We start from the raw sequence: 27,675 nt of genomic DNA, 5'->3' as shown, positions 1-27,675 counted from the left end.
TATTTCCTTTTGATTAAAGAAAGTATGTTGACATTAACTGTTGAAAAAGGTATTGTATGCTTTGGACGGACTCGTCACCACAGCCTATTTCTTTATTAAGACGATCCTACAGATTTCCATGTTTATGTTTGCTAGACTTGATTGTGAAGAAATAATGTTCATTCATATCACATCCTCCCTAGCCTTGTGGTTGTTTCTTGGTCCCTAAAACTTGTTCGAACTTTCATATTGAAACAACTCTGACATTTACATCAATAAGTTATTATGTGGTCCATTACTAGAGAATATTTTTGTTTTATAAAAATATAAAAATATGAAATAGCCCGAAATGTTGTCGTATAGTTGAAAGAGGTTTTGATGCGCAGAATATGATTTGTCCTGTGTTTATTTGGAGTCGTGTAGCAACAGGCGGTCCTGGAATTAATTTTTGTTTCAAGGATTCATGTACTGTTTTGTTAATTGTTATTATCATTATTTGTTAAGTTGTCAAGATTATTTGTTTATGTCCTAGTTACTTGACTGCATCGTGCTGAGGAAAGCTTTGCACAAGGACATAAATAGGTCAAACATTCGGGCATGTCTGGGCGGAGATGTAAACCGCAACCCTTTGTTGCATATCCAACGCTCTATCAAGAAAGCTATCTCTCTCGAATCTATACTACTGACTTTATTTAGACTGCTAGACGTTGGTGGGAGTATAGGTAAACAGTTCTCGTCTGTGTGGAGATTCGTGAGCTCTTTGTCTTGTGCCCATAGAAAAGGAAGGAGGAAAATTACTAATTGATTGGGAAATAGATGCTTCCATAGTAATCATTTATAACACTAGGTCAGACTTCACGCTATATATATATATATATATATATATATATATATATATATATATATATATATATATATGGTTACTTTTGTGTTTAGTGGTAATAGTTGGATTGTTTTTTAAAAATGAAGAGAGAGAGAGAGAATAATCATTATACAATGGGGGAAAGTGAATTGCTATGCCTGTATTCCCCTCGAGAAGTGAATTTTTATATATGGAGAAAGGATATTAAATAACATTATCCACAGTGCTTAAGGTCCACATGTCTACCACTATACAAGTTCACCTTTATTTTATAGATTAAAGATTGGCCACCTATTTATGACACGTACAGCGCCACCTGATAACGCACAAACGCAGAGCACAAGTAGACACTTATACGAGACAGATGCAGGCCAAGTTCAAATTACTCGTCTTGTGGTTGATTTTGTGTTTAATGACAATAGTTGGATTGTTCTTGAAAAATGTATACCAAGATGATGATAAGAACAATCTACTTGTTGTACAAGTCCACAAATCTCAGGAATTATTAAAGAGTATCAGTGAGTCAATCCGATCAGCATATAGTGTACCAACAATCTATAATTTGACATCCAAACAAAGATCTGAAGAAATTACGGACATTTTGATACAGCAAAGGAATGACGCATCGAGGGAGGTGAATAAACTGAAGCGACTGATGGGACAAATTCAATGCCAGGTAAGATCTAATTATTATCCTTACCCGTCATCCCTAAAACCTGATTCGGACTGTGGCTGATTCTAACTGAGACCAAACTTACTGAGACCGAACTGCGGGCTTTCTCGGAACACATGCCAGGCTGAATCAAACATATTACGGGTTAATTCTGACCACCTGAAGTAATATTAAAATTAGTCTTAACTTTTTTCTGAAATTTACAGTTGTTTCAGATATAATATTTTTCATTATTTTCCTGGTACACTGAGTAGTTCAAAACTGCATTTAAGGAAATAAAGTCACGAATTTACCAGAGATTTGTATATCGATCAAATGAAATAATGACGCATTGTTTATAATGGAATGCCCACTTAAAAGAGTGCAAAACATAAATAGTTTACTTAATTTTATTGAGACTTAATACAATTACTAACGATGAAATAAATCGTGAAAACAGGGTACATGCACTAAAATTGTGTGTGTGTGTGTGTGTGTGTGTGTGTGTGTGTGTGAGTTTATTCTATGTATGTAAAATGTATCTTGTAGTTCGTGTAATATAATAATAGTACTAAATAACAGTTATATTATAAAACCTGAAAATCGGTTCCTTTCACATTTATGATTTTATTCAATACAATACAATATGATACGTCTATATCCTGGTAATCTTGTGAACCTCGGATTATATATAATATCTATTTATATTAATTATAATAAATAGAATAATAATATAACGCAAATGATATCATTATCTTTGTTGAAAGATCAAATCAAATCTATTTTTTTAATACTTTTGTTCAAAGACTTGAATGTTAATCGTCCATCTCTCAATTCATCATGTATCGTTTCATTTCACACAAATTTTCTAAGATCGAACTGATGGATGCCGCTATAATTATACGTCATATTAACACAATCTGTTTAGTACTTGTTAGAAGTCCCTTAATGAGTTCAATTGCACATAATAACAGTAAGACAATCTTACATCTTTCATATTACCTATGTGCTAGTATAGTAAAATATATATTACATATGTGCTTGTATAATAAAATATATATTACATATGTGCTAGTATAATAAAATATATATTACATATGTGCTAGTATAATAAAATATATATTACATATGTGCTAGTATAGTAAAATATATATTACATATGTACTAGTATAGCAAAATATATATTACATATGTGCTAGTATAGTAAAATATATATTACATATGTGCTAGTATAATAAAATAAATATTACATATGTGCTAGTATAATAAAATATATATTACATATGTGCTAGTATAATAAAATAAATATTACATATGTGCTAGTATAATAAAATATATATTACATATGTGCTAGTATAATAAAATAAATATTACATATGTGCTAGTATAATAAAATATATATTACATATGTGCTAGTATAATAAAATAAATATTACATATGTGCTAGTATAATAAAATATATATTACATATGTGCTAGTATAATAAAATAAATATTACATATGTGCTAGTATAATAAAATATATATTACATATGTGCTAGTATAATAAAATAGATATTCAGTAACCAAGATTTAATGGATTTTAAGCGTGATTCCAATAAATTATTTGCATTTATAAATATTTGCGAAATTTTCAAAGATTAAATTCAAAACAAAAGTTGGTTTACTGGTTCTAGATTTTAGTCGCACGATACAAATTAAGTTCTAACAAGACAGTGCGTTTTAATATTGTGTTATACATCAAAAACTCTGAACACAATGCTTTTTTGGTAAATATTATATAAAGAAAATACGATTTGCATTGAGAAATCAATTTTATACGCATTACTGATTTGTAGTATTGAAAGTCGTCCACACTTGACTGATTTATGAAATGTTTCAAAATGTTTTTAAAAGATTTAATTCAAAGATAAATTCGGAGTTTTCTTTATTGTAAACGCTGAAAAGGTTTTTGATTGAAAAAGATCTAAAAACCATCGTTCAATTCTGTGAGGTTCTAATTTCGACTAGAAATGTACGAAGACCTCTCTTACCTAAAGTTATGTGTGAAATTCAACGTTTTACATTCTCGAACTTAAAAAAGACTTCGTATATACTGGGTAGTGTTAAAAGAAGTTTTAATTTCGTACGTGATTGATGGGTGTAATTTAGGGTCATAGAGTTAAGAGCTTGACTTTACCTCAGATGTACACTATCAAACAACGGTTAGCTCCGCTTGGCCATTTTCACTTCTCGGACTTCTAATGTAAATTTCTCAAAAACGAGTCAATTACAAAAGTTACTTTTTGTATATTTTTTATAATTCGTTCGTTGCACTTTTAAAAAAACTGGTATTGGCTATTCCGGTAAAATTCGTTTTCACTGTTTTAATGCCTGATAAAGTTATTGTGTTTTGGACTAGTTCAGGATAATTTATCGAGGACATTGAGGCAGCCGTTTTAATCAGATGCGTGCTTGGATCACGCACAGTTTCCACAACTATAGCATGTAAATTAAGTCACAATACAAGTCGTATAGAGGTATACAACGTCCTCTCCAGGACTCACGGTACTAATTCAGTTCCCTTAGTAAACCAATGCAAACACCATGATATTAAAAATTCCATAACTTAAAAGTTTTGAGTGCTCATGATCAAACCTATATTTATCAGTATAGATGAAACCTGCATGTCAGCTTCTGTGTGGAGGAAAGGATATTAGCCGCGGCATTTTCTGGACCTGCATGTGTTTGAAACATGTGCTTTCAATTCCGCACCAAAGAGTCAGGTGCTAATTTTAATAATGAGTGTTCCAAACTCAAGACTGTTAAAGGACTGAAATTCCATCAATAAAACAATGTCTCTATTTTTTTGGCTTACAACTAAAACAAACTCTCAAAAGATTCTTTTTCTAAAATATAACTTACATTATTAACCAATCCTGATCAGCCAAACCCATATATATATATATAAATATATATATATATATATATATATATATATATATATATATATATATATATATATATATATATATATATATATATATATATACTCTATTTTATGTTCACTCATTTTAAGGCTGGCTCCCATTTTTCCATATCATCAGTACTGTGTGTCCTATATCCACCCTTGATTTTCTTGACAGACCAAGGAATAGTAGTTCAATACATAAGTAAGCAATGTGCATAGTTCTGCTTGTAAAAGATTACATTTGTGAATATCACATTATATATTTCAAGTTCATGCTCGCCTACAGAGCAATGATGCATTTCTGGAAACATTTAAATATTTGAGCTTTATTTAAGAAAATAAGAAAAAATATTAAAATAGAGCTATCTAAAAGGAATCATCTTTTTAAATATCACCATTTATTGCTCTTCAATTTAATGCTGAACTATGTTACCAGCCATGTCGTATTATGTAATTAATGAGTAAAAGTTCAACGTGACCATCTATATGTACATGTATTATTACAGAAAAAGAGATTTAAATTTTAAAAAATACCTAAATTCCCCCAGAAGACATGTAATTTAAAACTAAAGTAAGGCAGATATAAGTCCATTAAACTGCAAAATATGAACTTTCAAAACATTTACCGAAATAAATTAGTGGGATGAAAAGTCATGAGAGGTCATCACCATTGGACATGGTGGAATAGACGTAAGTGATCATATCTGAAGCATTATGTTTCAAAACACAACTAGAAAATATCATATTGCTTACTGTAATTACTCAACAAATGGTAAATTTTTTATACATTTTATATATGTATTGCTTAGATATAAACCAAAGTGCAAAACACTCCACCTAACGCAGTCAAATCTACACACTGTTCCCCCTCCCCCTTCTTGGTAACAGTTGATATATCTGAATATGTGTTTAATATCCCACTGAAGGTTATTCTGTGGTTTACAAAAGGTATTAATTTTGCTTGTTATCCACAAATATAACCATATGATTGCATTTATAGTAAAGTTAATTGCACTTGTATATGTGGAGTCACTGTATTGCTGTGGCTGTCTGTAGGACTCACGGTACTAATTCAGTTCCCCATAGTAATCCTATGCAAACACCATGCTATTAAAAATTCCATAACTTAAAAGTTTCAGTGCTCATGATCAAACCTATATTTATCAGTATAGATGAAACCTGCATGTCAGCTTCTGTGTAGGGGAAACGATATGAGCTGCGGCATTTTCTGGACCTGCATGTGTTTGAAACATGTGCTTTCAATTCCGCACCAAAGAGTCAGGTGCTAATTTTAGTAATGAGTGTTCCAAACTCAAGACTATTAAAGGATTGAAATTCCATCAATAAAACAATGTCTCTATTTTATTTCACTTACAACTAGGATAAGCTCTAAAAATATACGTTTTCCTAAAACATAACTTACATTATTAGCCAATCCTGGTCAGCCTAACCCATAAATACTCTATTTTATGTTCACCCATTTCCAGACTGGTTCCCATTTTTCCATATGATTAGTATCGCGTGTCCTCCATTCCGCATGTTGTTAATGCAAAAAGAAAAAACTTCCGCTTACAACTGTCACTCTGCAGACGTACGTTGTATATGTAGAGCGCCCTCTTTTGTCGGTCTTAAAGTGTCAAACAAGTGTCGAATTTTCTTCCGTCATTAATTGAACAGACTCTGTTGAGATGTTATAAAAATCGATCCATTCTTGGTTCGAGTGGGTGTAAGTTTTACATTAGGAGACAAAAATAGGACAAGATAGCATGGTTGAAAATGCCTAGAGTAGAAGAATCGTGTCTTCAGTTGTGCTAGACTGTTAAAGGTCTGGGCGATCTGATTAAATCAGCTCTCCACTTTCCCAAGTGAAGATCTGAGAGCGATCTTTTCTGGTGACTTTTGAATTAGCCAATCGAAATGCTTCTTTCATAAATTTGACCGCTCCGGTAGCCTAGTGGTTAGAGCGTCTGTCTCGGATGCGGGAAGTCGTGGGTTTGATCCCTGTCCGAGTCATACCACACAGACTCATAAAAATGGTACTAACAACTGCCTCGCTAGGCGCTCAGCATTAAGAGGTTAGTGTTAGGACTGGTCGGCCTGGTGTCAGGATAATGTGACTGGGTGGGACATCATGCTACTTGTCTGCAGAATGATGCCCCAGTGCTAGACATCACTATAAACTGTCACACTGAAGACATCGTAGCGATATGACTGAAAAATTGTTAAAGCTACGTTAAAATTCCAAATAACACACACACACACACACACACACACACACACGTTTGAAAGTGAATCAAATCGTTCAACACACATTGATGCTCTCCAGTCATACTAATCAGTCTCCCAAACGCGAAGGTATAAGACTTCATCTGATTAGCTGAATTTCTTTTTAGCGATTATTGTAATAGCATAAGTCACCAGTACATGACCCCTAAGCGGTTGCTGTCAGGTCTTCACTTAGGATAGTGGAGGTATGAGTTTAATCCGATTGCAGATCTCGACCCCACAGTCCTGTATCCATTGACCGATACTCTTAAGTTCACTTGCAACAAGCCCATGTGATATAAACTAAGCCAAAAATATGTAATTCAAGCATCTACAGTTTATCTGAGTAATTAGCAATATCGACCATACGATTGTTTTGTCCTCTCTCTCTCTCTCCTTACCGTTAGTGGGTTTATTTATAACTGTGACCATCATTCGTAGAGACATCGTTGCACAATAGAGGCGAAAACACGCTAGGCTCGTCTTTTTTCACGAATTTTCGAATCTGTGTGTGTGTGTGTGTGTGTGTGTGTGTGTATCAACTGATCATATGATGTTAGTGAATGATTCCCGATTACCCTGTTCAGAGGTAGAAAGAAAGAAAGAACGATTTTCGTTTTAACTAAAGTGCAAGCCATTTTCTCAGTATAGTTCATGATCAAAAAATAAGTGGATGTTTATTTTCTTTCTTTTCTTCTTCTTGCGAGATACGGCAAGTTAACCTAAGGTTGTAGGTGGAATCGGGATCAGTGAATTTGTTTTATATACTTAGAATCTGTAATATATACGACCCAGGACAACTATCGTTTTCATCGCGAGATGTAACATCTCCATCTGTTGTCATAATGGATTATTACATTAATATAACATTATGACAAAGATGGCGTTGATTACACTATTCCAACTTGCATTATGATAACATCTTACTTGTAGCTTGCATTGTGCTACATACTAATGTCATCAAAATGAATTATCAGAACGCAAAGAGGAAATTTAGAGATGAAATGACGCAGTTTACATCGAACGTGTGTAATGTTAAAATATGCACATATAATCAATCACACAGAATTTGAAGATATGTAATTGCAATGATACAATATCAGATATATCGGATTAAGAAAGAAATATGGGCAGATCTAAAAATATTTCCGCATAAAGTAAGTCTATACACATATAAAATGACAAGCAGAATAATGCAACGCCAATTTTATTTCTTACATCTGATACAGTAAATCGACTGCTTGTGTTGTCTGTTTATTATAACTATTAGTGATTGTAAGTAACTATAATTACAAGTATAACTTTCTCTTTTATTTCAAATTAATGAACGCTGGAGAGAGAGAGAGAGAGAGAGAGAGAGAGATTGGAGACTGCTACCAAATTAGTAAATGGTATAGTGATCATCTAATTATGAGCATATTGACAAATCTCTGTGCACCCACAATATGTTGGAGTTATTGCCTTTTTTGTCTTGGAGGTCAAAGCAGTGTATGACATAATACTAATCTCAGTTTCAGATGGATCGTTCTAAAACTTTGTATATATTATGATTATCAAACAATTAAATGGTCGGTCCAATAAAGGGAAATAACTACGGTCCATTTTTTGACGGTTTAGTGCATTTAAGGATCAAGTGAGCTATACATTATGCATATTAATTGCATTTATTATACGGATAACGTCAGGTTAGCGTCATTCTGAGATCCACCTGTTTGGGACAATTTTAAGATCCATTGATACAATACAATGAGTTGAACTGCCAACATTACCAATGGCTTCAAAACAAAGGCCTGTAATATATTACAGTAGGCACTGCCCAACCAAAACAGGTGCGTGTTGACAAATACACCAATAACCACTGATGAAATGTTCTCTCTCTCTCTCTCCTAAATGTCACTTAACATTTCAGTTATTCTATTGAAAGCACGAAATTATAAGTTCGTGTCTCTTTTACTGATCGATTACTTTAATAATAATAATAATAATAATAATAATGATGATAATAATAATAATAATAATAATAATAAAATGAGCAAATAATCGGTTTAATATGTTCTGCCCATCATTGTCGATGTAAGATAGAGGAGATAATGGAGTTAACTTGTCTTTTACCCAAGACACTTTATGCATTTCAGATAAGGTCCTTTTTAGTTGCGATGCGAGTTACTTTTCTTTGCCGTCACGTCATGTGCGTCAGGTGGCCTATGCAGAAACTTAGTTGTACGGCGTCCTATAAACTTGTCACGGACAAATCAGATTCAAAGGATTATTATCTTATATTTTAATCTTGAAACATGATTGTTTACACACACACACACACACACACACACACATAGGGTATTTAGAAAGTTCTGAATACTGAATATTAATGCGTTCAACAACATGTTCTTTATCAGTTCATCCTCTCAAAGGACCGACCCCCACACCTTCACCTTTTACAGTTGCTCGGTTTCATTATCCAAATAATACATGTCATTTTGTATTCATGTTTTGTTATGTTGCTCATACACTGCAAATTTTACTTCCAACATCATGGCTGATTTCTAATCATCTACCTCTCGGCGAATCTTCGATAAAGAGATTCTGATAAGAATTCACTTGTGGCTATAATAATAATAATAATAATAATAATGACCTTATTTAAAGAGGGTAACACAATTAGCTAAAAACTAATCAACCCTGAGGCCCTCATACAAAGGAATTTATTTATTTAAGCTGTATCTCTGAAGCCACTGGATATATTTGGTTTGGAAGAAGGAAACAGAGTGGGCATTTCTAATCTCAACTGGAATACTATTCCAGAGCAGAGTTCCAGAGTATTGGAAACTTTTTTAAAATAACTCCTTATTTGGTTTGGGAATTTTATACTGTTTGGTAGACATGGATCGCAGGTGAGGAGTATTACCAGGTAGCCTATACTAGAATAGTGATTGTAAATATTCAGGAGCACTATTATGAGATATCCTGTACATTAATTTGGCTTTTCTCAAACAGATTCGGTCTTTAATAGGTAATATTTTTAACCTACCAGCTAAACTTTCCTTGCTTTCTTTCTGGATTGATATTAGCCCAAATGCTCTTTTTTGAAGATGTGCCAGCTTTGCTATGTTTTTATCATTTGAATTACCCCATACTGTACTACAGTAGTCCAAATAGGGTTGTATGTAACTGTTATAAAATAGTTTTCTGTGCCTTTCAGGGAGAAAATGTTTTATCCTACTGAGAAGCCATAAACTTGAATTGACTTTTTTTACTGATATGTTTGATATGTTCAGTCCATGATAGGTTATTATCTACCAGAACACCAAGGAGTCTTTCATGACAGACCATTTGCAGATTTGTATCCTTCCATGTCAGACATAGTTCATCACTATCAAGATTTGTCTTTCTTTGCCGTGTTGAGATAAGTAATATTTTAGTTTTACCAGTATTTACCGCCATGCCATTACATGTGCACCAGTTTTCCAGTTTGTTTAGGGCATTCTGTAAAGAGATTTCGAGTTCATGGTTTGTGTTTTGGATGTCTGACAATGTTGTGTCATCTGCATATAAATCTGTAGATGATATTGAGTCTCTCAGTAAAAGTGGTAGGTCATTAATAAATAAAATGAATAGTAATGGACCTAGAATTGAGCCTTGCGGTACTCCATATCTAATTGTTTCAGGTTCAGACAGAACATTATTTATGTAAACATGTTGTGTTCTCTCATTTAAGTAAGAAGTAAACCATCTAATTGTTCTTTCATCACACTGGTAGATTTTCAGTTTCTTCAAAAGGATTTCATGATCCCCCATGTCAAAAGCTTTCCTGAAATCTACAAATACAGTTCCTATTATTCTACCTTGGTCAAGTGCTTGAAGCCATTTATCAGTTAGGGAGATCAAGGCAGTCTCACAGGAATGGTTCTGTCTAAAACCTGATTGATTAGGGTGTAACAGCAAGTGTTTGGTTAAATATGACGTGAATGAGTCATGGCTAACTCCAGGCTGCATGGAGGAAAGGACGTTATAGAGTTTGGATGCTGTTCTCTTTCAGCAATCTATGCAATTTCCATATTGTTATTATACTTTTTGTATTCCATATCGAGCTCATGTTGGCATCATGATACTTTTATTTCTTTGAATAAACTCAGGTCATCCTCTACCGCATTTTTTGTTAATAAATATTTTTCCAATAGACTTTTCAAAGAATGCTCACGCAGTCAACAACGTTTATCGGTATGTACAAGAGACTTCAAACTGATCATGTAGGATATATATGAATACAGCAAAACAAGTCTAAACACGTGTAATTTGAAAATTTAATATTGGGAGATCGCAAAAATAGTTCAAATTTTGCTACACATGTACACAACTGTCACATAGTTGTGCTTAATACTGAATACTTAACAAGATTTTCTAAAAACTTAACAAATTACCCCCTTAACCCCAAATTATTATTAGCGTGGATAATTTTGAACACCTGTTTTGTTCTTACTTTACTCTTGTAGTTGCTGTATAACCATTTTGGCTCGTCAGTATTGGGACGCTCCTGTTCATGTCACAATATTCTGTTATGCTAAGTCCGTGCTTTTGGCTACGATAAACTGTACAAATAAGTACAACGGTAAACGTTTCCCTGTAAATTTCGGAATGTTATCAGTGCCCTTTTTGAAACTGCTCCAGAATTTATTTCACTTTCCTATCTCTTCAGGACAAAACTATTTACCATAAGTACAGTAGCAACAACACCATTTTATCAGAAATCTAGCCTCCACAACCCGACCCGGCACTTGTATTTAACCTGACCTGGTTATAGGGTTGTTCATTTCCTGCGGTATTCAGACCTGTACATCAAACTCAATCAGGAAAAAGTAATAAAGCAATTACTATCAGAAAACTAATACCCGATTCACTATACACATTAATTTTTTATGTACGTAACTGGGGCTAGGCACAGATCTATAATGTGCAGTTGTATAATCGGTCTGTCCGCATTTGCAGAAATGGATTTATTATTTAACTTTGAGTTATAAGAAAATATTATTAAAAGAATCAGTCTGGGATAATCAGGGAGAGTTTTCTTTTAAAAAATGGAGGGGTGGAAGATCAGTGCCCTATGGTTATTGTAAGAAATAGGAAGGATAGTTAGGTGGTGGCCGAGCGTTTTTTCAAGCACTTTGGTGGATGGGCGGGTGGTGGTCTAGGGTTTTTAGAGAAAAATGGTGGATAGGCTGGGGGTGAAATCGTAAGTATTAAAATATACATATATATTTTTATTGTGCTCGGGATAGAGCGTTAGTATTAAAAAAAGATTAGGTGGATGGCTGACTAGTTAACTTTTTTTAATTAAAACTATCGGAGGATATAATAATGGGTGGTCACCGCCCTTACCCTTGTACATAAATGAATAAATAAATAAATAAATAAGGGGAAGAAAAAGGAGCATCGACGGGTCGCTGTCCCACTCACAATAGCTAGACTACTGGCTTTAAATAACGTATAAATATTATTTCCCGTTATAGGCATCGACGACTAATCACTGGGTTCAAAGCCCTGAAAAGCTAAAACAGATAAGCCTGTGACCTAAAATTCATGCGCAATCTCGCAACAAATGTCTTTGTCCATTAAGCTTAATGTAGCCGATATATTTCTTATGTGTGCGGTTATCAATGTATTGACATTATAAAATTCCTCAAACAAAAACCACTCCTTGTTAATCTGACTTACCTGTGAAACCGACCAGGACACCTTTTCAAAAAACAAAGTACGCCAAAGATTTCCTGTAATTTTTGACGTACCATTTTCTTTCGTGATTATGGACGTTTCACTTACGAGAATTACATACGTTTTTTTCTTTCGTAAGTTTCCCTTACATTGTTATATAACTTGAAGTCAACTTCCAGTCACGCAAAAGTGCAAAATATTTTTTACAGGTATGTTTGTGGAGAGCAAGAGTCAGTGAAAGGATTATTTCCCTTAAGGAATAACGTAAAACTTCATACGAGAAGTGATTCATTTTTATTTGTTGATTAACCCGAAAAATATAAACACAGAGTTACGACTATTACTTAAATTCAGTCGAAAAGCAGCAGAGGGGGCGAATCGGACATTTTGTCCAATCGTTATTTTGCTTAATTATTACTTTCTGCACTCAACGATCTAGTGTCGTCAGCGCCTGGTAAAAAAAAAACGACGACGTCGTTGGGGGATCGTCGCGTCGTCATTTGGTTTAATTAACACCTTCTGCGCGTCGATCCCCAGCGTCGTCAGCGTCCGGTAAGCACATCGACGACCGCGTCGATGTCATTGCCCCCTCTGCTGCTATGATCTTACAAACAGAGTGATCACTAACTCCTCCTCTTGCAGATCAATTAGGTTATTTGACTGATCGGTAAGTCTGAAATTAATTCTCGTTAAAAACCGATCATGGCATCGCATATAGACCGGATTAATCGGACTCTCAATGATCAAAAATCCCGGAGGGGCTGTTGGTGAAAACGAATAAAGGATATATCCCTGTTGAGCCTGATTTGATTGCTTGGTATCTACCTGGTAACTTCCTTCGATAGCATCACACACTAGATTAATCGCTATCACTGATGCGATATTTACGTTGTATGGAGCAATATGCCTACCACCATCTCCGTTATCGTGTCTGAGGATAGTTGATGGGGGGGGGTGTCCGCGGGTGGATTCTCAGGCCATCCTAGTATGGTTCTTATTGAACTGTTATAGATATCAACCATATACCCCGGTGTGCTTATTTCAATCGTCGACGATAACGTCGGTTCATGAACCGTAATAGCGATTTTTGATTCCTTTCCTGTGATCGATTTTATCCTGCGTTGAAATTCTTTATTGATTTGTTCTATTTGGTATGACCCAGTTGGTATTGTAACCTCCTCCCAGTCTGGGGTCCCATCGGGTTTATTTGTCCGTGCAAAAACCAGCGAGTTATTAGGTTGTTGTCCGTTAAATGCGTCCGCTCGGATATTAGGCCAACTGTGATATACTCGCAATTTTGCCAGCGCTATTTCCTTTACTGGAACCGGTGATGGAAAGTTTACACTGAATTCGGGTTTCGTTGATGTTATCGATATCATATTTGTTTGTACCGGAGTGGTATTCTCCGCGATCCGCTGAAGTAATTGAGACCCTTCGGGGTTCAGCGACATTATTATTATTCGTTGTTTTTAGTGTCTAATTTCAACAACCAGGTGGTTCCGGCTTCCAGTTGAAAATCCTCGATTTTTGACATCGCGGAGCTATACAACTGGACCATCGTGGAGAATTCAACATCGGATACGAACAAATTATCAATCGATAACGAGATCAACCCGGATAATTTCGAGTACGCATCGGATACTATTTGATGTTTTACTGTATACTCGTTGAGTTTTTTCTGAAAACACGATGATATCTTCCTAGTGATTGCGTTGGCGACTCCAGCAATTGTTGTCATCGCGGAGATAGCGATTGGAACAGCGATCGGGGCTATCGTGGTCACCGTGGATAAAATAACACCGGTACCGGCTACTATGCCCGACACTGAGTACACGACCGCGTCGATGGTGGTTATTTTTCTGCGGTATTTTTTTATTTTTGCACGGTATTGTTCGGAAAGCGTTTTTAAGTTCGCGGAGAATTCTTTTGCGGTATCGAATCGATATTGATGTGACGTCGGTGATACCTCTGATTCAATTTCCTTGGTGGTCATTTTTATTTTAAAAGAGCTAGTGTTTTTAATTACTTAGATTCGCTGCAAATTCCACATACCATGTAATGTTTGCCCCGGCTAGATTTCTATCAACGGCATAAATTGTAAACTGTTCAGTTGCGTTCTTGTCTATAATTGTTGATATTGTATTGTTAAACCCGGATGAACTCGACGATAATATATTAAACTGCATCATTGAAACCAGTGTCAGTCGATAAATACCCTTAACAGTTGCGGTGATATTTACTGTATTCTGTGTAGGAGTCCAATCGAATGATCCATGCCGAATTGTGTATACTGTGTTGATGATGTTCTCATGAGGGGTTTTTATTTTTTCGAGTTGCTCTGCCATTCTCGGTAGTCTGTCTTTAATCGCTTCAACATCAGTTATAACTATTCCTACTCCCCGCCAACTCGCGTCTATATTATTCTTGTTCGCTGCAACATTAGTTTTGATTGTTTCTATTTCCCGTGTATTCTCGGTCATACTTTTTTTGTTCGCTGCAACATCAAGTTTGATTGTTTCTATTTCATATGTATGCACGTCTATACCTTTTTTGTTCGCTGCAACATCAGTTTTGATTAATCCTATTCCCCGCCAATACGCGTCTATATTTTTTTTGTTCGCTTCAATATCAGTTTTGATTGTTCCTATTTCCTGTGTATGCGTGTCCATATTATTTATGATCGTTGTAACATCAGTTTTGATTGTTTCTATTTTCCGTCCATGCGAGTCTACATTATTTATGATCGTTGCAACATTAGCGCCGATTATTTCTATTTCCCGTTCATGCGCGTCTACACTCCTTTTGTTTGTTGCAACATCAGTTTTGATTGTTTCTATTTCCTGTCTATACGCAGTGATATCATTTATAGTTATTGTGATCTCATCCGGCTTGGTATTTTTTTTACCAAAGAATTTATCAAAGTTGTCATCGATCCTGTTAACATTTTTTCGTAACGAGGTAAATTGGCCCGGCAGCGTCATAAGATCCGAAATAGCATTTGTTATTATTATAAAATTCGGTTCGGTTGCCGTCGGGGGCCCCCGAAAAAAACTATCGACAATGTGTCGCACATCGTCGAAATGCGTTAGCGTCAACACGATCCGTTCTTCATACGATTTAATTTCACTACGTAAACCTTTTAACGAATTTGACATGGTTATATAATTGTCGCCAAGTGTACTTATTTTTCCATTTATCGTCAAGATGGATTCACCCGGTTTGAGTCGTCCGTCGCTGGTATACAGCGCGATAGTGTCCTCGGCGGCATCGCGCTGTCGTATTAAAACGTCATTCAGTGACACATTACCGGATTTCAATTTACCCTGGCGGTCTTGAAATACAACTATTTCATCTGGGTCAACACTGGTTAAATTCAACGTATCAGCGATTTCATCCTCAATTAGTTTTTTTATGTCATCGGTGGCGGGCGTTTCCGTGGGCTTTTTCAGCGCCGAAACCGGTCGTCCCCAAATATCAATCATTATTATTGTAAATGTTATTCTCTAAAATCCGTTGAGCTTCTACGACCCCACTAGTGTATTCGTTTACAACCACATGAGGTGGTTTCCGCGATGATGAAATCGCCGCAAGTACGTTCAATACCTCACGGCCACATATCGGTGGGTCACTTAACTGCTGTGTTGGCAGCGTGGAATAAAAAACCCGGGCTGAACACGCCCGGGCTGAACACGCCCGGATATACCGCATGAACTCTTTCGGCGGGGCTAACCCGTATGAATCAAAATAGACGATCGCGCGCGGATCAATCGCGTACGCAACCCAATGAGTTCCCGCTCCGGAGGACCCATCGAGGTTAATTATGCCGGTTTCAATATTCCTTGGTGCCGCCGGCAATTGATCCCTCATAAAAACACCTCTGAAGTTTTTTATCGCTAGCGCGTTTGCGGCGTCTATTAAATCAAAATTAGACATTGGAGTCATAGACTCAGGAGTCATTGACTCCCGAGTCAATAAACGGTTCCCGGTAGTCTTAGACCCTTTCCCGAGTACCATGAATACGGGGTTCCCGGTAGTCTTAGACCCTTTCCGGCCACGGGTCGTTTTTTTTTGTAGCCTTTCCCGGTTGCCTTCTTCAATGCCATCCCCGCCGCGGTACCAACGGCTCCTAACGCCGCCGCCTTAGCCACTGCTGGGGCCGCCGCGGCAATCAATGCCGGAATCGCAGCTAACAGCGGAAATATCCCACCGGTCTTTTCCATGTTTTTAATTGCTGCGGCTGAAAAATCTATTTGAACTCCCTTTTTATTCTTCATCGCATCATTGAAATGTTTTATTTGACGCGCCGTCAACGATATCTTATGATTACCACCTGCCATCTGCGACGGCTTCAGCGTTATTGTGGTCCCGCATTGTTTAGCCGACTTTGATCGTAATTTCTTGACTTGACCATCAGTCAACTCTACACTGACGACACTATACGACATTTTATTGTAAACGCGTTTTGTGCTTTCAATTACATGTTTTCCACTGGCGCATCAACGATTCTCATTCGTCCACCAACGCCTTCTAGCAGCATTGATTTATCGCTGAGAATGACAGCAACCGCTCTATAATTGGCACCAGCCGGGGCTATACGAGCTCGGAAGTGTATATCAACGACGGATTGTCTCGTTAAATCAAGATGTTCCAGCGAAAAATAATAAATCGGATACAGGTTTTTAAAATCAAGTTGTGATATTTGCAAACCAGTGTCGACGTTTTGATCACGACCCATATACGACAGCAATCGATGGTACACACGTGCGATATGGTTGTCGCCGTAATTAAGTTGTATATCCTCGGATGGTTCCTGTTGTCCGTTTATTCTCAGCGAAACATCCCTGACTCCTAATTGATCAAATATCATATGGCTGCGTTCTTGACTGCCCAATCGTTCCCTATTCTGTAGCGCTATGAATATATGACGCGGGGCTGAAACACCCTGTTTTGATGCTAGGTGCCATGTAAACGTATCGGCGACGTTATCCTCTTTAGCATCAGTTGTTACCGCTAGCCAACTCAACAGCGATTTCCCTCCCTGTTCCATAAATGCTAACAATCGTGCTTCCGTGGTAACTGATGGAGTCAGCACCGGCATCCACAATGCCATTTTAGTTAAAACAACCTTACCGGCAGCGACGTCAGCAGCATGCCATATTGCATTGTTATCATCGCCCCTTCGCGTCAGGGCAATTGTATGCTTAGCCCCATAGATAACTTTTCTGACATTTCTGCAGAATCCAAATATATGATGGAGTGGAATCGCGCATGAAAACTTTCGGCGTGGTCCTTGCAACATTCCTACTCGTGCTGCGAATCCTAGATTGTAATTATCGTTAAGACTTTTTATAACAGTGAAATCAGCGCCTGGTTTTGCTCTGCGATCTGGATTGGTTGCTTCATCCTGGTCAATTGTGGTATTTTCTTTTATTAGCACGTTAACGTACTGAAAATGGTCAGCGTTATTAGTGGTGTCCTTTGCGAACATTATAGATGGGCCCGCCGATCTTGTATAATCATCCGAGTATCTCGCCAACCCAATTATCGTCGTTGCAACATCAACCTCGCGTTCTATTGATTCAATTTCTCGCCCGTCAATAAGATATCTAGCGCTCTCAAATAACGCCATGATACCGTTGTTGACGAAGCCAACTCGAACACGATGGTCATCTGCGTATGGTGCATTATCGGCGGCATTTGTCACGAGTTCTCCCTCAATTTCGATAAACGCTTCACACGGCAGAAAGTATTTACTGGTATCTTGGACCTGAAGTTCAATTCGCGATCGTAGGTCAGGTTGCGCTGCATAATAAGAATAATATTGATAATCGCGGACAGAATCATCCCTGTGCACTGGGGCATCCATATCAAACGCGGGATCAGCGGTTCGCGCAAACATTTTATTATTTATCATGTTGATGTTTTCAATTGCGATTTTTTCGTCGTAGACCACTTCCCGCTATCGCGTTCATGAGCGCGTTGGTTGACGCATCGGCGGATGGCGAAGTCGCCAACGACGGAGTCGTCGCCAACGACTCTAATTTTTCTTCCACGGCGTTATTTATTACTTTACTGACATTCGCAGGCATCACTGTCGTTGATGGCATTACCGGTGGTTTCTGTTTTTTTCTCCTGAATTTCACCAATGACATTAGTTTGTCCCGCGCGGCTGAAAGCGCCTTTCCGGCAACGTCTCCAATAGCACTAATACCCTTATCACGAATAACATCAATAGCCTTCATTCCTAATTGTTTGGCTAACGGCGCTACTTTTGGAGCCATTCTTGTAAATAACCCCGCAATGGTGCTACCGAGACCATCTCCATAGTACGCGCGGTAAACAGGCAATCGCGAGTTTACCACGTAGACGAGTACTGGTTTATCATGGTTGTAGTGTATGATCATCCTTATTAAAAACACCAGTTTTCCAATTAATCATCCACGAGTTCGTCTATGAGCGTTCGATATGCATTAATGTCCATAATACCGCCTGCAAATAAACGCTTGCAAATATCAGCGGCCTCATTGATTATTTCCGGAGAGTTATTTCCGGCTCGTTTTCCTCCAATTAGTACCTCTAGCCGTGATATATCACTGAGAACACTACCAGGGCAGGTAACGCCGTAGGATTCTTTACCAACAGAGTATCCTTTTCCTTTTTTTGGTGTTATACTCTTAACTTCCTTGTGGAATTTATCGTAATCGGGATCACCACGATGTGGTAATGCATCTTTATGTTTACTCGCTAAATACACTATTCTTGCCCAGTCCTTTAACGACTTTATATTTTTCTCGTAACCGCTATTGATATGCTTCTTATCTCGTATGCTCTTAGCAAAATTGTTGGCAGTAAAATTAATTAATTCTTCCCTGTTGCTGAAGCCTCTAATTTTATCTATTGTGCTCTTCTTGAGTACAATACGGGGTATATTCCCCTCTTTTTCTTCCGGTATTTCTTCTTCCGGTATTTCTTCTTCTGGTATTTCTTCTTCTGGTTCTCTTGCGGTGGCGCCTAGTTCTTCTTCATCGGCCATTGTAACATAAGGTTCTTGTGGTTCGGTTATAGCGAGTGGTGGTGGCCTCCGTGTTGTAGCAGCCGCTATTTTCGCAGGGAGTGTTTCTAAAGACTTTTTTGTTTGTTCGGTCTGAGCCGCTATCTTTTCAAGCGCACCAAGAACGGGTACAGTTGCCGCCGTAACATCTTTGGTCGCTTTAGTTACCGGGGCAAAGAGTTGTTCGCTTCCAACAGTAAAATCGGTTTGTAGTTGCTGCCGCGTTTGAAGTTGTTCTCGGACCCTGTCTCGTAACGGTATAAACTTTTTAAGCGCTGCTAGCCGCTCTCTGGCTAGCCGAGTAGTAAGTGATTCGCCTACCATTATTGCAATTGCGAAGCAATTTCTAATTTCTCGCCGGAGTTTTCGTCTATGATCCTTCTAATGTTTTTGATCTTACTAGAAATCTCCCGGCGTCGTTCATAAACACGTCCGAGTTTTTTTCGTATTATTTCAACGGCAGTGAATAGTCCAATGAATGCATTTGCGTCATTGTGGTACAAGTTTTCATTGATCGTATGTTGTAATCGTTTTATAAAAAAGTACTCGCGGGCCAGGGTAAAACGTCCCCGTTTCGACTGTTCGTTAATAATCTCATAATCGGATAATATTTTTTCACTGTCAAGACCATCAGATAATTCAATTCCTTGATTTTTTAATTTTGAAATCTCGGCTAATATATTATTGATGTCTTCGATATTCATTATTCTTATAAAACATCTTGTTTTTAAATAAAAAAAAATGAAACCCCGTGTATCAATTCCGAGGTGTTCATACTTTGTTTTCTTCCGGAACGGACAATTTATTGTCATGGCGACTTCGTCAGCGCAATGGGCGCCGGTGACTTCGTATCTATATATAAAAATCGAATTCTGTGGCCCGTCTTTTTTGAGATCGCTGTTTTAGTTATATTCTCTGCAACATCTCGAACTGAGGTTCTACAAATGTCAAAGTATCTACTGGCTTCATTCATCGACTGAAATGTTTTTTCTTCGTGAGTTGTTGTATCAAACGATTTGACGCCCCTTGCTTTCTTTGGGTATTTACCGGTTTGGCCTTTTTTATTGTTTTCACTCTGAGAGATAGCTTGCAAGTTTATAAGAGAATTATCAGTCTTATTATTATTAATATGATCAATAACAAAACCATCCTCGATTGGCCCCTTAAACGCTTCATATACCACCCTGTGAACAAGATACTTCTTCTTTCCGGCACCAAACATTAAATACCCGTGATTGTTTTTCCATCCAACCGGCTTCTTCAGTCTACGATTTCTAACAATGCCGTCGCGAGATGCCTCGTAATTGACGAGCACAGGATGCGGCTGAAATTCTTGGTCCATTTGTATAATAATACTACTTGTCTAATTTATTATTTGGTTTAATTATGAATCTTTCAACGTAGTCTTGGGGGGTTTTGATGACGAAGTCTGCGGTAGGGTCAATGACGGCGTTTTTAATTCGCTTGTCATAATAGCGTTTTAGTTCCCTGTATCGCTTTCCGCCACAATTAATACACAACTGCGATTTTCCTCTTACACCGACGTGGCAAACCAAGCACGGGAGAGGGCCAAGAGAACCATTACGAACGCTTTGTAAATGGTATCCGCAGAATTCACCTCTACATGATTTATTGCACGGGGTTGTCGACCCAATCATCAACCATTTGCAGTGATTCATTATACTATATTCTTTCATTTAAATACTTGTTTTAATTATATGGATGAGTTTGAGAGATTGGCAGCAATTAAGCCCCGGAAAAATATTAAATTCAATCTCGATAGAGTCCTCAAGGACACACCAAAAGCGTTAATAAACGATAAAACCCTGTTGAATAAAATACGCGATTGTATCAATGAATTCAAGCGTGATGGCGCATCTCACAGTTGGTCAACATTTCGAATTGATGGTGTTGTTGATGCTATCATGAACGACAACCGCGCAGCAACGATAGTATCACAACTTGACGGTAAAAGATATTTCTTCAGAGTAAAATTCATTGTCCGGGTGAAATCAGGCGATTGGATCATACGTGATAAATTTGAACCGGTTCTCAGCGACAAGAAAACAGTCATTGTCAGCCGCGACTCCAAGCCGGGGTTGTTAACCGGAATTGACAGACCATACTATGAACGAGCGTATCCTGAAACAGCAGTTGTTTATGGAATATACCCGTTAAATAAGAAACCTGATATCGGAAAACTGAAACCGATGAAACAGTCAACCGGGATAAATTGTGTAGCAGAACGAATAATAGAGCATTTTACAAATGCGTGTCGAGGAAACAAATTGACTGATTTACGACGTAGCAAAATCAACCAGTGGGAACTAACCGTAAAAGAGCGTGGAGCGACCATCAGCGACATAGCGAGATTAGAAACATCGCTGAGATTTCCAATAACCGTTACAACGATAACCGGTGAAGTATTATACGAATCAAAGTATAAATCGAAGGGAGCCCCAATCAAAATTATTGATCATAACGAACACGCATGGACGCCCGCGATCACAATATTTCCACGGGATAGAACAGTAAAGTATATACCCGAAGAATTTTTGGGAGAAGAATTCTCCCGGGATGGTTTTCTCGCGGAGAGGAAACTATTTGATGCTATTGCTTGTTTGTGTAAAAACGACCCTGTATCAGTGTGGTTACTTCGCAGCGCTGAAAACGATGCGGATACCTTTGATCAGTTTGTAAGACCAAACGGCGAATTATATCGCACTGAAGCATTTCACAACAGGATGAAAAAAACCGCCATAGAATTTGAGGAGCATGATGAACAACTGCTAACAAATTGTTTTACGATTCCATCGGTTGTAGCTCATGTTGCAGCAAGGAAAAATGCGTGGAGACCAACGCGCAGGGAATTTCTACCGGATGTACAATCCAGTTGTTTGGAGTATTATCACGGTGGACTATGGAACACTGAATACAACCGCGACGCTATGATCTCGGTTGATATGGTTGCCTGTTATCCAGCGAGTTTTCTCGGGTATGGATCCGCCGCTGAGTATTTCAAACGATTTGGACACCCCAGACATGAAATGACTCGTGTTGCTATTAATGGACCACTGCCTGATTTTGATTTAACCGGATTCGCTCGCATAGTATCATTTGAATTCGCGGCAGGACTCCATCGCTGTTGCTATATTTGGATCGGTAGACACATGGCTGAAAAGAAGTGGCTGCCAATAGCGCTGCTACGGTATATGATTGATTGTAGCATGCTAGTTTCGTTGATTGTCAGTGACGCGATTATATCATACCGGGCACAGACTGAAGTCTGGTTACCAGAACCGGAGCGTCTAGATAGCATAATTGACGAGTCCAGAAAAAACATTGATGCCGACGAGGAATATATCATCGAATGGTCCAGGAGGATATTTAACCAACGAAACCGCGAGGCAAAAGATCTCGGTAGAAGAATAATTGGTAAGTTCACACAAGGTGGAAAAAACTGCGACTACAAACGATATTGCTCACGACTGATTATAGATGACGCAGAATATGATTTCGTAATCAAGGACGCAGTGGCAAAAAATAGATACGTGAACTGCAAAACAGCTTTCTTGTCCAATGGAACAAAGTTGGGTACAGTTGTTTCCTACAGCGATGGAGACAGCCCAGCATATCCACATTTGAGGGCGTCTATGCTGGGTTACGCCGCTATCAATTTATTCTCGATGATAAATAGATTTCCCGATACCGCGGTTAGAGTAGCCGTTGATTCATTTTATATAGACGCGAAGTATAAGAAAAACGTAGCCGAGTTTACTAGTCCGGACGAGAGTTGGGGTACATGGAGAATTAAAAATGAAATACGACGCGATTATTCCCCGTCAGCAAATGTCATCGTTGAGAACAATTACCTACGCGGTGATAAATTGTCAGAATGGTCTAATGCACCATCGTGTTCTGATCCAATTTGTAGACATAAAACAGTTTATTTAAGCGGCTGTGGCGGGTCAGGAAAGACGACTCGGGCAATTGAATTATTTCAAACGCGGGCAAGTATAATCGTGCTTACACCGACCCATAGACTAGCGCGAGAGATAAAACAACGAAATGTTGACGCCGTTACTTATCACAGCTTTTTTCGATACAGCGGCGGTGAGTGGACTCCTGATCGAATGGGGGAAAAATTTATTCCCGACATTATCATCTGGGATGAGATATGTACTGTTTCGTTAGATACTTTACAAATGTTTCTTGAGTGGTTGCTGCGCGCGAATACAGCAGTAATCATGTGTGGGGACCATGGCCAACCACCACCATTTGTCGGCGAGGGTCCACATGATTGGTTAAAGGGTTTTGTGGACTATTATGAAGAAACCGATACTGATTACCGAGCACTTGATGAACAACTGCGCGAGGTTAAAAAATTAATCAGATTACAGCCGGATAGAATTCAATGTGAAATAATCCGCGAGGTGATTCCGGAAACGCCGTTGAATGAATTCTGGGAAACATGGAGACCAAACGATTTGATTGTAGCGAGTAGAAAGATAGTCAGAGACACACTTCAGCGGAAGTTGTTTACGTTGCATAAGGAAAAGTTTCCAACGCGTCCAGTGCCGTGATGTTATAGACCCGCGGACACACGGCGGCAGAACATTGAAGTTGAAATCCCGGCCCCGACAGCGTCAGGGCCAAAAAAACAAATTCTCGTGCTGAATGATATCGTGCTCGTTGATATCGGTGTCGTCGAGGACGCGCTACGTGCTGATAAATCCCCGTGGACGCTAGGATACGCAACAACAATACATTCCTCGCAGGGACTAACCATCACGGACACAATTGTTTGGATAGTTGATAATCGCATCGAATGGTCGAATCTAGTCTATCTTGCAGTGTCCAGAGTACGAAGGATAAATCAGCTTCGAAGAATTGTTATTGACGGAGCCGGTGACGGAGTCACTGACGAAGCCGGCGACAAAGTCACCATCGATGCAAGCGTCATTGATAGAAAACTCTCGGGTTACCGCCAACAGGATAAAAAAAAACAGCGGCGTTTTGATATTGATGCCGAATTAATAATCTCGCTACGACAACAACAGAATAATCACTGCGCGAGTTGCAATTGTATAATGAGTTGGCGTTATTCGGATAAAGACACTCGCCAATTTACCGTGGATAGGATCGATAACAGTCTCGGTCATGTCAAAAACAATGTGAGGTTGACCTGTCTTGAGTGCAATAGACGCAACGGCGCTAGTTAAGACCACGTGGGGGTAATTGAGTATCGTTAGGTATCACTTGTAGTTGCTCGCGTGTAAATCCGCGCTGAGGAGCAGTTGAATCCAGTCTGTAAATCGGTGGTCTACCAGTTGATCGTGTTATCGTTGATATGTTATGTGTGGTAACACTCCAAATAGGATCGGTAGCCCTTTTTTTACCGCCTTCAAGCTCTCCTGGTTCATATAGATATCTAACAGTGACATCGCCAAGAATCGGCTTGGAAACGCTATTTATTTTTGATTTTCCGGGTATATACTCGTATTTAATCGCGTCGCTGGGCTTCATGTTGATTGCTCGGGTAATCTCGTTATTTAACGCTGCAATTACACCTGGCAACCTTTTAACCCATTCACGAGATCGTTTTTCTTGGATGAATTCCTTCGCGTATTGATATCCAAATAACCGTTCAGCGAGAGTCCGATTGAATCGTTCAACAATTGCCTGATCACGATGTAGCGCAGTATGACCTCGTCGTATTGCGACGCTATGATGTTTCAGCGTTGATAGAACAGAGCCGCGAAATTCACTACCGGGATCAACTTGTAATAGATTTGGCCAGCGCAGAGGACCTCTTCGATAAATTCTTTCAAACGCAGCGGCTACTTCAGTTGCCGACTTTGTTTTTAACGGCTCCGCTTGTTTGTATCGACTCGCAACATCAACTACGGTTAGCGCGTATTTGTAACCGTTGTCATGCGGCAGAAATAGTATATCAGCCTGATGAACTTCATTAGGTACGCTGACATCAAAGCGCGAGAAGTTGATTTGTTTAGGCGGTGGTAGATAGATTTGCCATATAGCCTGTTTGGATAACCAATTAACCGCAGTGGTCCTTGTTACCTTTGCAGCGCTTGCAAGCTTACCAATTGCGGCCTTCCCCTTCCAGTATCCTCTCGGAGAATAATAGATGGATTCCATGTTGTTATTATAAACGCTAGCGTTTTCAATTACCAGCACCAGAAGCTCCGCTTCCAATCATTAATTTACCTTTCATAGCCGATTTTACCAACCATGAGGCCAATTTTTCTTTGACGGATTTATCAGGAATAGCATTTAATGCGTGAATTAATTTTACATCCGCGATATGACGCTGTTGCAGATCGCTACTTTTATAAGCAACATCATGAGCATGACACGCCTTATCGATAGCGTTTATTGGATACTCACCGGGTTTGGGCTGATTTTGATCATCGAGTCTAATATCTAATCGTGTTCCGGGGCCACAGTAGTTATATCCTGGGAGGTGTTTTTCTCCTGGATACTTTGCCCACGGTGTTCCGGGGAGTTTTGCCAATTTGGCTGCGATGTCACCTCCTCGCTTTTTTTTAAAACATCCCCGGGTCTAGCAGAAATAAATCTAAATTTCTTTGTACCGCATTGTACACACTTACCAGTAAGCGCCGATCTGTTATTTCTTGTTGTAGCGGTTGTCATATCATTTGTGCCAGTACGTACTCTACACTTCACACAATATAGATCCATAATTTATGTATAGAGATATGAATATAATTGATTTTTCGGCGACTAAAACAAGAGAACCAGTTAAGCATGTTGCAGCGTTACCAAACTCGATCCGGATGATTATCATCGGACCATCTGGATCCGGCAAGACGCAATTGTTACTCAATTTAATAATGAGATGGATGAAGTGGGATAAGTTGTATTTGGTTGCTCCTAGCGTAGATGATCAACGATGCTACGAGGTGTTGAAAGATTTCAACGAGAATGCATCAGCGATCGCTAAAAAAAATGTCATCGAGTTTATTACGGATATCAATGATGCACCGGGTATTGATGATATTGATGGCGACGTTAACAATCTAGTCGTGTACGATGATGTTATGTTAGACAATCAAAAAAACCCAGCTAGGATATTTTCCAGAGGCAGGCATAAAAACACTGACGTGATATATGTTACTCAACGATACACTCAGATTCCAAAAGTAATTAGAGACAACTGTAATATTCTTGCTGTGTTCAACGGCGTTGATACACACACGCTACGAAATATTTGGCAGACATGGTGCGGCGGTGACATGGACTTTAATGTTTTTCGAAACTTTTTTAGTCATGCTCAGTCGACCCCACATGGATTCGTAACGATAAATTTACATGATCCTCGGACACGATATCGTATCGGACTTGACCAAATATTCGGTTAGTTGTAAATAATTTTCATTGTAAATAACCACTTAGCAGCAGAGGGGGCAATGACATCGACGCGGTCGTCGATGTGCTTACCGGACGCTGACGACGCTGGGGATCGACGCGCAGAAGGTGTTAATTAAACCAAATGACGACGCGACGATCCCCCAACGACGTCGTCGTTTTTTTTTTACCAGGCGCTGACGACACTAGATCGTTGAGTGCAGAAAGTAATAATTAAGCAAAATAACGATTGGACAAAATGTCCGATTCGCCCCCTCTGCTGCTCGAAAATCGCTGCAGAAAAATGGTTCTCTATGTGTAGTATTAAAGGTTGAGGTGGGGGCCCCGAGTGGCCGAGTGGTCTAAAGAGCTCACCGTTACGGATCACTGCCATCTCACCTCTGTCTGCGTCGGTTCGAGTCTCAAATTCGGCTAATGTGATTATGTGAGAAAGCTTGCTAGTAGCTTCTCATTCCTCGACAGAGCATGCCAATTAATCGACGATATCACCACAGCACATCAATTAGTCGAGCTCATGTGGATACCGTCGCACATTGGAATCTCTGGCAACGAAACAGCAGACAAAGTTGCAAAAACCAAACTAAGATATCAAAACTATATCAAGCTTAACTATAGCTCTACAGAAGCAATAAGCTTCGCACAAACATATATAGACCAAACATGGCAAGATTTTTGGAACTCCTTCACAAAAGGTAAAAAGCACCATGAAACCCCAAAAAACGTAGATACGAACATACAGCTACCTAAGGGTACCTATTTAGAACAGAAAACCATAAACAGGATAATAACTGGAAAAACTAA

General features: G+C 38.6%; 1 protein-coding gene across 2 annotated transcripts in view; it reads left to right on the top strand.

Annotated features, from left to right (window-relative positions):
• Positions 1-585: 585 nt before the first annotated feature.
• Positions 586-27,675, top strand: part of LOC149781372 (uncharacterized) — a 73,466-nt gene continuing 46,376 nt past the window's right edge. Inside the window, exons 1-2 of one of the 2 annotated variants that reach the window (XM_089935461.1) lie at positions 586-701; positions 1,117-1,517. In XM_089935461.1, the coding sequence (XP_089791587.1) occupies positions 1,206-1,517 (312 nt within the window). In that variant the 5' untranslated portion in view covers positions 586-701; positions 1,117-1,205. Of the gene's footprint in view, positions 827-1,116; positions 1,518-27,675 lie in introns of both variants that reach the window. The other variant, XM_089935460.1, reaches the window with a different exon arrangement.

Source organism: Sinohyriopsis cumingii, chromosome 15 (genome assembly GCF_028554795.1).
Source record: "Sinohyriopsis cumingii isolate HCF-2022 chromosome 15, ASM2855479v2, whole genome shotgun sequence".
Classification (NCBI taxonomy): domain Eukaryota; kingdom Metazoa; phylum Mollusca; class Bivalvia; order Unionida; family Unionidae; genus Sinohyriopsis; species Sinohyriopsis cumingii.
Note: the sequence above shows the minus strand (reverse complement) of the source record. Positions and strands in the feature narration are given on the sequence as shown.